Genomic DNA, 12,109 nt, shown 5'->3' on the forward strand with positions numbered 1-12,109 from the left:
TCAAGCTTAATTCCTCTCTCCATACCCTTTCCTACTTAAGATATCAATTATTGACCGGGAGACACCAACTTGCCTTGGGCTCTGGCATTATGGTTCCATCCACCAGCAAGGGCCTCACCACCATGCTCCTGAGAGAACTTCTGGATACGAGCCTCCAGCTCAGGTCGGAAGTGTCGGATAAGACCCTGAATAGGCCAGGCGAAGGCCTCTCCCAGAGCTAAGCACCATTAGTACAGCGTTATAGACAGGTGATTGATACAAGAACTTACCGCAAATAGTGTGACCCTCAACCTGCTTGGTGAGCTCCTGGAGCATGTCAATCTCACGCTCGCGGGCCTGACCCTTCTCAAATCGCTTCATCATCTGCTCTGTCCACTTGCTACCCTCTCGGCAAGGTGTGCACTGGCCGCAGCTCTCGTGGCGGTAGAAGTGGCTGAGACGGCTGATAGCTCGGACAATATCGGTGCTCTTATCCATAACGATAACAGCAGCAGTGCCAAGACCAGACTGGCTGTCCTTGAGGGCATCAAAGTCCATCAGTTGGTCATCGCAGATGTGCTTGGGGAGAACAGGAGTAGAAGAACCACCGGGGATGACAGCCAAAAGGTTATCCCATCCACCTCGAACACCACCACAGTGCTTGTCAATCAGCTCACGCAGAGGAATGGACATCTCCTCCTCAACAGTGCAGGGGTTGTTGACATGGCCAGAGATACAGAACAACTTGGTGCCCTGGTTACGCTCACGGCCGAAGCCAGCAAACCAGCTTCCTCCTCGTCGGCAGATAGTAGGGGCAACCGCAACAGTCTCGACGTTGGTAACAGTTGAAGGGCATCCGAAAAGACCGACGGCAGCAGGGAACGGGGGTTTGAGACGAGGCTTTCCAGGCTTGCCCTCCAGAGACTCAATAAGAGAAGTCTCCTCACCACAGACGTAGGCACCAGCACCTCGGTGCAGGTAAACATCGAAGTCGTAGCCGGAGTCACAGGCGTTCTTTCCGATCAGGCCGGCGGCGTAGGCTTCGTTGATGGCTCGCTGGAGAACAGCAGCCTCCTCGACAAATTCACCACGGATGTAGATATAGGCGGCGGTTGCGTTCATGGCTCGGCCAGAAATAAGACATCCCTCGATGAGCTTGTGTGGGTCCTTTCGCATAATCTCACGGTCCTTGCAGGTTCCGGGCTCACCCTCATCGGCATTGACGACAAGGTAACGGGGCTTGGTGTCCTTGTCCCAGTCCTTGAAGTTCATGAAAGACTGCAGAGCGTTGGGTTAGAGACAATTGATGCTGGGCCGGCCTCTTGAGCCGTAAAACCAATCTTGGAGAAACCTACCCATTTGAGACCCGAGGGGAAACCAGCACCACCTCGTCCTCGAAGACCGGAGGCCTTGACCTCGCTGATGATCCAATCGTGTCCCTTGAGAATAATCTCCTTGGTCTTGTGCCAATCGCCCATCTTCCTAGCACTCTTGAGGTCCACGGGATATCGGTTATAGAGGTTCTGGAAAATGCGATCCTGGTCTCGTAGACCACCGTATGTTCGCTTCGGGGCGCCGTCCTGGACAGTAGCCAGACCCCTCACGGCGGTCCGTGAGAGGCCGACGGCCTTCTTGGGCGCCGTTCTCGTGGACAGCATTGTGCTCGATCGTTGTCGGGTGGCGGTTTGGAGATGGTTGAACGTCAAGTTGCGGCACTTCAAGTTTCCCGGGCGAGATCCATTTCGTGACCAGGCCGTTCAGAAATAGCGGGCTAGTGATTGGTCAATCCATGGCGCGATTATTCAGCCACTCGAGTTAGCCAGGACTTTACTCCACACCAATTCTCACATATTAACAGAAGTCCTTCTTATCATTTCTGTTAAGCGCATCAATTGCCCTTTGCCCCCGATTTGCCTCAAATCGATATCCTGGAGTCATAGATCCTGGTAGCGCCGCTTCACGTAAGCATTCAGGGAAGGGTTTCTATTTGACGGACTCGATCTGCGGTGTCGCAACACCAACTAGAGTATCGTGGGCTTTGTTTACAAGCTTCATCTCGGCTTCCTCCGCCGTGTTGATGAGAAATGACCACTGACATCTGTGCAATGAAAACCTGAGTCGCATTCATCATGTCTAGCAAAAGACATTCCATTCTTCCCGCTATCGATCGCAGTGGTCCTAGGCCTCCCGTCCATTTCTCAGACTCCCTGACCATCTCCGAGAATGCGATTCTCCAAGGAACACACTCGATCACGATACAATCAGAAACAGTAGTACACCCTCGGTCAAAGTTTGAGTCAAACTCCGGATCTATTTTGATCGGGCGACGATGTCTCATTCACGAACGAACACACCTGGGAACTCGCCCTGTTGACCCTAATACTGCGCAACGTGGTGGCGTCGTGCTGGCAGACTTTGTTACAATTGAGGCAGGCAGTGTTATTGAAGCTGGCAATACCGAGATCGGCGAGGGTACGGTGGTTCACGCTGGGTCAACTATCGGGAGTGGTGCTAGGATTGGCAAGGTAGATATGAACCCCCCCCCCATCTTCGTGATCAGGAGCTGACAATATCTAGAATTGCACCATTACGCAGATGACGAAGATTTCCCCTGGAACAGTACTGCCCGACAATACTGTAGTCTTCTCGAACGGGACCAGACGAATCGATCGACGTAACCTTGGTGATCAAAGGAAGATTGCCTTGATGAAACAGCTCGCCGTCCTACGAAAAATGATACCCAGTAACGCCGATAAATTTAAATAAGATACCCATAGATATTCTATTTTGAACGACCTCATTATATATATGACAACGCTGAGCGGGTCTCCTTTTGGTGATACTCCTTTGTTCTATCACCATATTGATCACAAGGAATCTACACACATTCTCCATAAAGTATAGTTACACCCCATGAGCAGCGAACAACATCGAATAGCATCTCATCACAACGGGCAGGGTGCGGCAATGCCTACAACTCATATTAAAATATTAGTATTGCCCAATGCTACATAAAACAAGACCGAGATGTAGGCCGTGCCTTTGCGAGACGAATCAAGGCTATCATCTTCGGTCTCTGTGGAATAAGGCCAGCCCTGTTATCACCACCATAATAGCCCATCTCTCTCCAAGAAGTCCTGTCAAGCCCGTTCCCATAAAACGAAAATGCGCAACCTTTGTCAAACTTCTTCCATCGCCCATCGTCCAAGCTGCAACAACTTCATTTCCTTGGCTATCTTTAAAGCCGCCTGGCGCAAATGCCATATTTCCTCCTCCAGGAGCACCACGGCTCATACGCACAAGCTTCCAGCCATAATAATGACCACCCAAGCTTGCTATGACATCTCCACGTGAGCGCCGCCACTCAAATCTCTCCCGTGGTCCATTGCCAGCTGGTCCGACTTCGATAGCAAAGCTATAGCCTGTACCGAGACCAGTATGTGAGCCTACTGGTTCAACTACTTCGCGTGCCAATGGAGCTCCCGAGCCTGGCACTGGAGGCAATTCGACTTCGAAACTGGCGCTCATGAACATGAAGCTAGCAGAAGCCAGAGGTGAATATGACGGGTCTGGACCAGAGTGTAACAGAATTGGCGGTAGATCACTCAGGCCGGAATGTGCGGAGTAGAGGTAGAGAGGGTGGTTTTGATGTTCAGCGAGTGTATAGGAATTATTGGGCCATCCTTGGTAGTATAAATTGAACGCCGGTGGGAATTGGCGTGGAACAGCTGGTGGTTGGCTGGGACCGGCAGTTGGAGGAGGAGCCTGTGATGCTGATGCTGATACTTTTGGCTGCGGAGTTGCAGCTGCAGGCGGAGGTTGTGCAGGGAGCTTCTTGTGCTGGTTCTGGCTCTCGGCGTATGAAGGCGGAGGTTCATCTGGAACATCAGAGGGATTCATTTTCTTTTGAAGGTTCGGGGCTTGAAGTGTGTTTGAGAGGTAAATCAGTGAAGCCGACCACAAATGAATGCGATGACGTCGTCAGTAAAGTAGCTAATAGTCAGCCGTCGCAAGAGAAGCAATATTAGCAGCTCGTATCAAGTTTATAGAATTTCTACGAGGTCGAATATAGTGATTGGAAAAGTCGAGAGGACAATGTCAGCGAAAGTGAACAGGTTTTGTATAAAAGCCAAGAGGTTGAGGTCGTGTTGCAGTGATATCAGTGTACGGAATAGATATTGCGTAGATAGAATGTGGCTGTGAGCTGAGTTTGTGGCTATGCATGTTACACTTTCAGCTTGAGCCTTGGATCTTATGCATGCATAAACGAGAGACTGTCAAGACACCGTTATAAACGGTGAATGACAGACCAGGGCAAAGGCAGCCGACGGTATATGGGTTACAGACAATTTGTGCATGATTCGGTACCCGCCAAGAATATCCCTGGATCAGGGGTCTTCTGACACGTCGTCACTTATATGGAGCTCCGGATATCCTGGGATGCACCACGTCCTGTCGTTGTGAGCTATTCCGGGGAAGTCGGCTCTTGAAAATGCATTATCGTATCCACTTGTATGTAGCTCATGAAACCAAGGCTAAATAAAACTGCAGTTATGATGTCGATGCTTGGAGAGGCAATGGCATGTTCGAGCCAGTGGAAGAGGCACGTGTTGTCGTAGCATGATGATCTGACTGACGATGCTTGAAGTTTCGAGATATAGGAGTAAATATCAGGATATTGTTATGATCTCCAGTCACCTATCTTAAGCCGTGAATGCTCTCATCAGAACCAGCCACTCATTCTTTCCATGACTTTAAACCCATTCTTTATGCAAAAGACCAGCGCTAACCAAGACCTAATTCACAATGACCACGCCATTGCCCAATTCCTGTTTTTTATCGCTTTAAAAAAAAACATGTCTTAAAATCTGTACCATATGTAAATGCACAACTTTTCTGTAACACAAAAGATAAATGATTTCCCAATGCTGATGCCGATGCTGATGCTGCGCTGAACTTGAAACAAATAAAGCAATTAGAAACTGAACAAGGCACTGCGGCGCTTGCCCAGAGGGTAGATGAGCAAAGAGCTCATGAAGAGACCTACGGCGATACCGATGGCGATCTGAATCATGGATGCAGCAACGCTGAATACCAAGTTTTCAGGGTTCGAGCCCTGCTGGAACTGAACAGAGGAGGTTCCATTGATCTCACCAGTGGCGTTGGTGATGGAGTTGGCGACTTGTAGACCACTAAGCAATCCTCCAGTGGATGCAAGACTTCCAGGCACTTGACAGAACACTGCTGGAATAAGAATTGCTGCTGCAACACCGTGTCGGAGTCGAGAATAGAGGTTGGCGAGGAGTCCAACGGCCAATGCACCCAGTGTGCTGGAGATTTGAGGGCTAGACTTGAATCTCTGTCCACTCCAGTAGTTTACCATGTAACCAGCGAATGAAACGATGACCATGACGGGCATCTGGCGCCATTTGGCTTGGTAGACAATACACATGCTGATGACGAAGAATGGCACGAAAATGAAGCCGTAGTAGGGGTTCATGGCATCGGGACAAGTTGTAGTATTGGACGGGTTACTGTCGAATAATCCGTAAAGAGCGGAACCAACAGTGATACCGAATCCGAGGAGAAGGGAGTAAATGACGGCGTAGACTATTCGAATCGAACCGGGGACAATAGCACGAGATTGGAGTTCGAGAGCGGAGCACACTGTATTATGTTAGTTTCTATCACATTATGAGGTAGAGAGAGTTGACTTACAAACCATGTAACCGGGCAGCAACATGACAATACCGCCCTGCGCCAAAGCGCCGAAACAGAAGATCTCTTCGCCTCCACTCGAGATACTGCCAAACGTTCTGGCCAAGAAACTGACGATGATGGTGGAAGAAACTTCGAAGACATTGCTATAGAGGGCAGAGTTGGGGGCCACAATAAGCTGGAGTACTCCAATAAGACAGCCGAAAGCGAAGATGAGAGGAAGATCGATGAGACGAGCTCCGAAGGAGAAAGGGGCAGCACAGACACTCATGAGTCCAAACATGACAACTCTGAGCCACCTGTGAAACTTGTCCTTGCGCTTCATCAAGGTCTCGAGTTTCTCGGTAGCTTCTTCAACACCGACAATATCGTGCATAACCTCCTTGTAGATAAGATGGACATCCTTCAGCTTGCCTAGATCAATACCCTGCGACGTGCGGACAATTCTGACTTCGGTGGTATGAGTCGATCTATCGTCGAAAGAGATAATCATGCATCCGGGAAGATATAGAAATTGACCATCGATTTCGAGAACTCTGGCAGACATGCTAAGATACTCCTCTAGTCTATGCGTAGGAGCTCCAAAAAGCATGAGAGCACGGCAGAGTTTGATGATATAGTCCTGTCGGGCCAGAGTCTCGGCAATATGGACTGTGATGCGTGCTTCTTGTTGTTGCCAGAGACCACTGAGGCGGTTCGCGCTTGTTGTTCGCTTGTGGCCAGGTCTTTGTGGCTTCTTTCCAGAAGGCTTTTTTCTCTTATCTTCCGGGTCATTGGGATTGGCGAGTCGCGATGAGGCCTCGATGAGGTTGGCGAGAGTGTCCTGGGACTTGTTCTGATCGTACCATTTTCGCTTTGGCGTAGATGCTCCAGATGGCGTTCCTTGAACTGTAGGGGTACCGGCTTCACTTAGAACTGAGGAAGTAGAGGCAGTTCGGTGGTGCGAGCCTTTGAAAGGAGGATCTGGGGGTTTGTAGAGCTTCAAAAGTTGAGATAGTACGCTTCCACGATATTGTTCAGGTGCTGGAACATCGTATAAGACTCCATCAAAGTTTCCGTCATATACTTCGGTTAAGGGGACCCTTTCTTCCTGTTTTGTGTCCTTTTTGTCTGGTGTCTGGTGACCAGTGCTGCTGGGTCCAAATCGCTGAGTGTGTGCTCGAACAAGCTTGAAGGCTTCTTCCTTCAAGCCATGCGCCTCTTGCTCCTCAGATGGAAGCTTGTGGAAACCTTCTCGGCTGCTGCTACCTTCGTTGAGAGTCTGGAGTGGGATACTGGAACCATAAGGACTGTCCCAGGCGGCTGTTCCAGTGCTGGATTCGAGTGAGTCTCTGTCAATGGCTGATGAATCATTGTGGATGTTTGCCGCCATTATACGGGCACGTTCCTGGGCCGCCACCATCGCCTCCTTGGACTCGGGATCTGACTCATGCTCGGCATCGTGAAGAGTCTTCACGGCCTCTGCAGAACTGCCACGCAAAAGTGATGGCCTGGGCTTCGCGATAGGGCCTCCAGCAGCAGGAGGAGGAGTAGATGATTTTGGTGGAGGGTTTGCGGCAGCATTGCTGTTGAATCGCACTCGCGCCTTGTCCTTCTTCAAAGCTGCAGCAGCAGTCTTTGGGCTTGGTGGTGTATCGGTACCAGAAGCAGAAGCTGAACCAGAACCAGTCTTGGGTGGTTCGGGTCCGACTTCTAGGTCTGGTTCGTCTTGAATATCTCTAGAAGTGTCCTCCATTGGATCGTGAGTGACTGGAATATACCTTGAATCAGGTACAAGATATCGATTTCCTTTAGTAACGAGCGAAGGAAGTGGGAAAGATGGGACTGTGATCCAAGATGTACAGGGATATACTGGAGAGCCTCAACAACACCTTTCGCGGGGAAGGGCGGGTTTACGTTATTATATGAAGATCGAAAACTCTATGGGCTCCATCAAGCTTTGTGGGTTCCAGTGTTAGAATTGGGTATCGTACGTACTGGCACGTACGACTAACACGGAAGGGCCCTGTCCATCTCCGGCAAAAGCAGCGATCACCTCCCTCGGGCTCGTACAGGCCCCGTGACGTAGTGGATGTGGAGGCACAAGGGAGAAAATTGAGCCCAGAAATCTTGGAGATTCTTGGAGCTTATTGCGAAACCGCTTGGTTCGAGTTTTTCTTAGGTAAATTCCAGCCCAGCATCACGACGTCGTGGCCATCGGAACGCCATCCGGCCGGCAGTCCGGGGATAGTTGAGCCAAGACCCACCAGGTGAAAAATACTAAACAGGCTCATGACTCTGGTAGCTCGTTCTATTTTGGAAGAGAAGCCTGAGAAGGCCGGGTAGAAGAGTCAAGCGAAGCTTCTGATATCCATAGACTCTTGGTCCAGAATCTCAAAAAGGAGTCGCTTCATCAAAGTCTTTCAACTCTCCCCGTTCGCCTCCATCACTAGTCTACAAGTATTCTATGCTTCCACCTCTGTTGAAGAAATTGTAGGGGGGCTTGCCAGGATTAGCATGGCGTCTCGGTTACCAATGCAAGATTCGTCTTGTTTTTACCTGATATGGTAATCTTCCAGTGGATCGGTCCAGTACCTGCAGGGACTTTTCAGATTCACCCAATGACGCCTGTTACCGAGAATGGCATTTGCAACTTTGCCAGGGAGTCTGTGGGTGTTATTGTTACGGTGTACTAAAAGAGAAAGGGACGATTCTTAACGGTCGATATGGTGACATTCGAAACGTGGAGAGTTGCACAAATCAATGCATGCCGTTGAACAGCATAGTTTGATTAGTAGTACGCGGTTCCAAATGTATGGATAAAGGCTTATGTTATAAACGCACGACATACAAAGAAGCATATAATATACCACTTTTAGTAACAGTTTACACACATCGTCGATTTTCCCGAATGTTCCATAGAAAATCAAAGTGGATCAGATTATCATGGTACTGTACACATGTTACTATATTTGTATCTTGATAAGTACTAATCCAAATACCGTACTGTATTTAAGAGTGACACGACATCCGCGGCTGCAATCGATCGACGACACGCAATGCAATTGCATACCCGCATTAACGAACTCCTTTCTACAATATGGGCCTTAGTGAGTCATCGCGTTCTCAAACAGCCTCCTTAGCTGGTCTTTCTCCGCTTCGAGCTGTGTAGACAATCCTGGTGCCAGCATCAACACACGTGCCTGAGGAATGGTACCTTCGACAAGGGCCTCAATGTGCTCCGAGCCGAAACCCAACTCCTTAAGACCCTTGGGCTGGTCACCGAGCTCCGCAAGGAATTTGGTAATAGCTTCTGCAAGCACTTCGCCTGCACTCTCGCGCTTCACGTTGCTGATATCAACCCCAAAGGCCTCTGCTGCCGCCAAATGGCGATCTGGGTTCGATGCTGCAGTGAAGCGGAAGACTGCTGGCGCAGAGACAGCTACGGAGACACCGTGAGGAATAAGAGGGGCTTCCACTTGGTAGCCATCGTGCCTGTAGCCTGGGTTCTGGCCAGAAATGGGGTACGACATGCCTGGGCTCCGGTTAGCACCCAACAGGGGCAGAAATTTATAACAGAGTAGGTATGAACTAACCATGGCAGAGATGAACACCGGCATTACCGAACCCAACGCCAGCCAGAGTAGAAGCGAGAAGCATTTCAGATTGGGCCTCCAAGTCATCAGGGTTCTTCACTGATCGCGGGAGATACTTGACGGTAGAGCGCAGTGCATGAAACGAGAAAACATCCGAGATAGGGTTCGCGCCTTGGTACGCGGGCCGAAGGATAGGGTTAGTCGGTCTAGGTGTTCTCTCGTTGTATGGAATGGCAGTCCAGGACTCAAGCGAGTGGCACAGAACGTCGAGACCCGAAGCGGCCTTGACAGCTGCCGGCATGGTCCTGGTGTTGAGGGGATCACAGATACCTAGTGTGGGCTTCAGGTTTCGATGAGCTACACCGGTCTTTGCTCGCTTAGACACGAGATCGAAAATGGCAGTTCCTGTCGTCTCACTACCAGTACCGGCTGTTGTTGGAACCGCAATGAGCGGTGTCAACTTCTTGTCTACTGGACGACCCTTTCCAAGAGGGGCGTTGACAAAGTCTAGAAAGTCTGCATCTGGATATGCCGTGTATAGGTTCATGAGCTTTGCCGTGTCCATGACTGATCCACCACCAACGGCGAGGAAGGCATCTGGTGCATAAGGGCGAGCCCAGGCGATGGCATCTTTGATGCTGCAACATTGTGAGTGAACTGCTGTCTGATAGACGTGATGTCGGATCGAACTTACGAGCTATCCTTTGGCTCGACGCGAACCTTGTCGTAAACCTCATAAGGAATGCCTTCACGAGCAAGGGACTCACGAACTTGTCTCATGGCATCCAGCTTGTTGACATTCTCATCTGTTACCACACAAACACGTTTTGCTCCCATGTTTTTTAAGTCCATGCCCACCTCCTGCGTCACACCTGGGCCAAATCTGATGGACGAGGCAGCCATCTCAAAGGCATACTCCTTCTGGCCTGGGTGCGATGTTGGCGTGGCATACTTACGCTGGTGGGCATGCTTGGAGGGAGTGAATGTTGGTGGCGACTGGTGATATCCTGGGTTTGAGTGACAAGGACATGAAGGAGGATGAGTGTATTGAATGGTACGTAGCAAGCTGGTTGCTCGCTTAGCGGCCTATGCGAATGTGAGCCATCTGAACTGAAACCATTCACACAAACCAAGCAGCGTTGGCAGTGCTTGTGCTTATGCTTGATCTTAAGGGGTAAACATACATTAGGAACAACTCTCACGGAGGGTACCATAGTGTTGTTATGTCTATGTTACCAAGCTGAGTATAAGAGCACAAAGATATTATTCCCAAGGATCTGGGGTAAGACTGGGGTTCGAGAGGACTTCAGGTTTCACGCGAATCTTCTTAATGAAGCAATTGCAACGGGTAAGAGTGTTCATTTTCAATGTACAACCTCGGTAGACGGACGAGCAACCCCGATTGCGGGGTGAACCAAGGGCGATCTGGGGGGCGATGATGGGGGTTGATTCGTGAGGGGAAAGCGGATCTCAACTTAAGCTCTTGATCCTGAAAGGAAGCTGGAGCGAGAAATTACCTATTTGGGTATTCCGCTGCCGTCTTTGTTGGAAAAGTGACCTACAGCTAGCGGTTCTATTGAATGTCTCGCGTGAGTATTTATATCTCTTGAGCTATTCTTATTGTCCGAATAGCCTGAATCAAAATTATTGAGATTTTATGAACCAACGTTGTTGGTACGACCATGCTGCATCATCTAATCAAGTATTTGTTATAACGAGATATCGTCGTTAAATGACCCTGGGACCAGAATCTTCCTCGGCGGATACTTTTATCAATAACTAAGAGGTCACCCAAGCATTCAGGAAGGTGAATAAATGTTAATGATCACAGCTGGAGCGTTTGGAAGTGCGTAATGCTATACTAGGTAGTTACCCTATACTATTTCCGTAAATTAGGTACTCTAACTTGGTCGATTTCATAGCCCGTAGCTGATCGAGTTCTATTGTAGTCAGTCAATCTTCAATAAGGAGGTCCAGCAATGAACTATCTCTAAGACGTCTTAAAACTAATAATGAGAGCTACATCAGCATTCTATCATAGACAGCTCTCCCAAACGTTTTCACTTTCACAGGGCCACTTACATGGATCAAGTACAGACTTGGTAGATTTGAGTCTCGTCGCACCTTGATATGCACTCAAAGAGCCTGTAAGTACCTAATTGAGTCAGTATATACATAGATTGAGATCAACATTTTGATACATACTCGATATTTGAAGCGTCGCTGAAATGTGATTTTTCGGTCCCGGAACAGTTTGATAGCTGTCACAGATTGAGGTGCTGTGACGCGCCATAGCAGTGGCGTATGATACCGCTGACCTCATCATGTGGCTTGTTCATTGGCTCTCAACACATGACTTGGACAATGTGGCTTGCCGTCGCAACTTTCCCAGAGCTTGGTTGTTTAGGCTTATTGTTAGTAGAGCTTTGTTATAATCCAATTATTCAGCATAGAGCGTTGCATTAGAGAATACTCGGCCATTTATCAGCACAAGAACGGTTGTGAGTAGGCCATCCTTACAGCTCCAAGCTGCAGTGGAGCATCGAAGGCAGGTACACGACTAAGCAGGTGCCCACCCGAAACATCCACATCGAAATAGGGAAACTCCAGCCACATTGACCTCGACGACCTGTCCTCGAATCCGCGACCAACCACCACATCAGCTTTCAACATACATTATATACTCGACTCGACGACATTCAACAACGCTCTAAGTCTGCGCAGTCGCCTACTCGTCCCCGAAATTCGCCATACCCGCGAAATAATCTCACCAGGTTGCTGCTCAATCGAACATGCCTCCTTGCTCATCCTAACGCTCCTGCGTGATCCCGTTCCTC

The 12,109-nt window shown here is 49.3% G+C and overlaps 5 protein-coding genes across 5 annotated transcripts; 1 reads left to right on the forward strand and 4 right to left on the reverse strand.

Moving 5' to 3' along the window:
* Positions 1 to 47: 47 nt before the first annotated feature.
* Positions 48 to 1,637, reverse strand: NUO51 (NADH-ubiquinone oxidoreductase 51 kDa subunit, mitochondrial precursor; the record flags this gene model as incomplete). The annotated part of the gene is made up of 3 exons (XM_044821578.1): positions 48 to 217; positions 270 to 1,257; positions 1,335 to 1,637. 3 exons carry the CDS (start codon positions 1,635 to 1,637, stop codon positions 48 to 50), a joined length of 1,461 nt encoding a protein of 486 aa, XP_044682911.1.
* A 471-nt stretch (positions 1,638 to 2,108) lies between these two features.
* On the forward strand, positions 2,109 to 2,745 carry J7337_003870 (uncharacterized protein; the record flags this gene model as incomplete). Its single annotated transcript, XM_044821579.1, has 2 exons — positions 2,109 to 2,504; positions 2,575 to 2,745. The coding sequence occupies 2 exons, from the start codon at positions 2,109 to 2,111 to the stop codon at positions 2,743 to 2,745; spliced, it is 567 nt and encodes a 188-aa protein (XP_044682912.1).
* A 297-nt stretch (positions 2,746 to 3,042) lies between these two features.
* On the reverse strand, positions 3,043 to 3,879 carry J7337_003871 (uncharacterized protein; the record flags this gene model as incomplete). The annotated part of the gene is made up of 1 exon (XM_044821580.1): positions 3,043 to 3,879. One exon carries the CDS (start codon positions 3,877 to 3,879, stop codon positions 3,043 to 3,045), a length of 837 nt encoding a protein of 278 aa, XP_044682913.1.
* Positions 3,880 to 4,954: 1,075 nt separating this feature from the next.
* Positions 4,955 to 7,432, reverse strand: J7337_003872 (uncharacterized protein; the record flags this gene model as incomplete). Its single annotated transcript, XM_044821581.1, has 2 exons — positions 4,955 to 5,646; positions 5,698 to 7,432. The coding sequence occupies 2 exons, from the start codon at positions 7,430 to 7,432 to the stop codon at positions 4,955 to 4,957; spliced, it is 2,427 nt and encodes an 808-aa protein (XP_044682914.1).
* A 1,351-nt stretch (positions 7,433 to 8,783) lies between these two features.
* Positions 8,784 to 10,486, reverse strand: J7337_003873 (uncharacterized protein; the record flags this gene model as incomplete). The annotated part of the gene is made up of 4 exons (XM_044821582.1): positions 8,784 to 9,211; positions 9,273 to 9,910; positions 9,967 to 10,268; positions 10,484 to 10,486. 4 exons carry the CDS (start codon positions 10,484 to 10,486, stop codon positions 8,784 to 8,786), a joined length of 1,371 nt encoding a protein of 456 aa, XP_044682915.1.
* Between the last annotated feature and the right edge of the window lie 1,623 nt (positions 10,487 to 12,109).

This window comes from Fusarium musae, chromosome 3 (assembly GCF_019915245.1).
Source record: "Fusarium musae strain F31 chromosome 3, whole genome shotgun sequence".
In the NCBI taxonomy this organism is placed as follows: Eukaryota; Fungi; Ascomycota; class Sordariomycetes; order Hypocreales; family Nectriaceae; genus Fusarium; species Fusarium musae.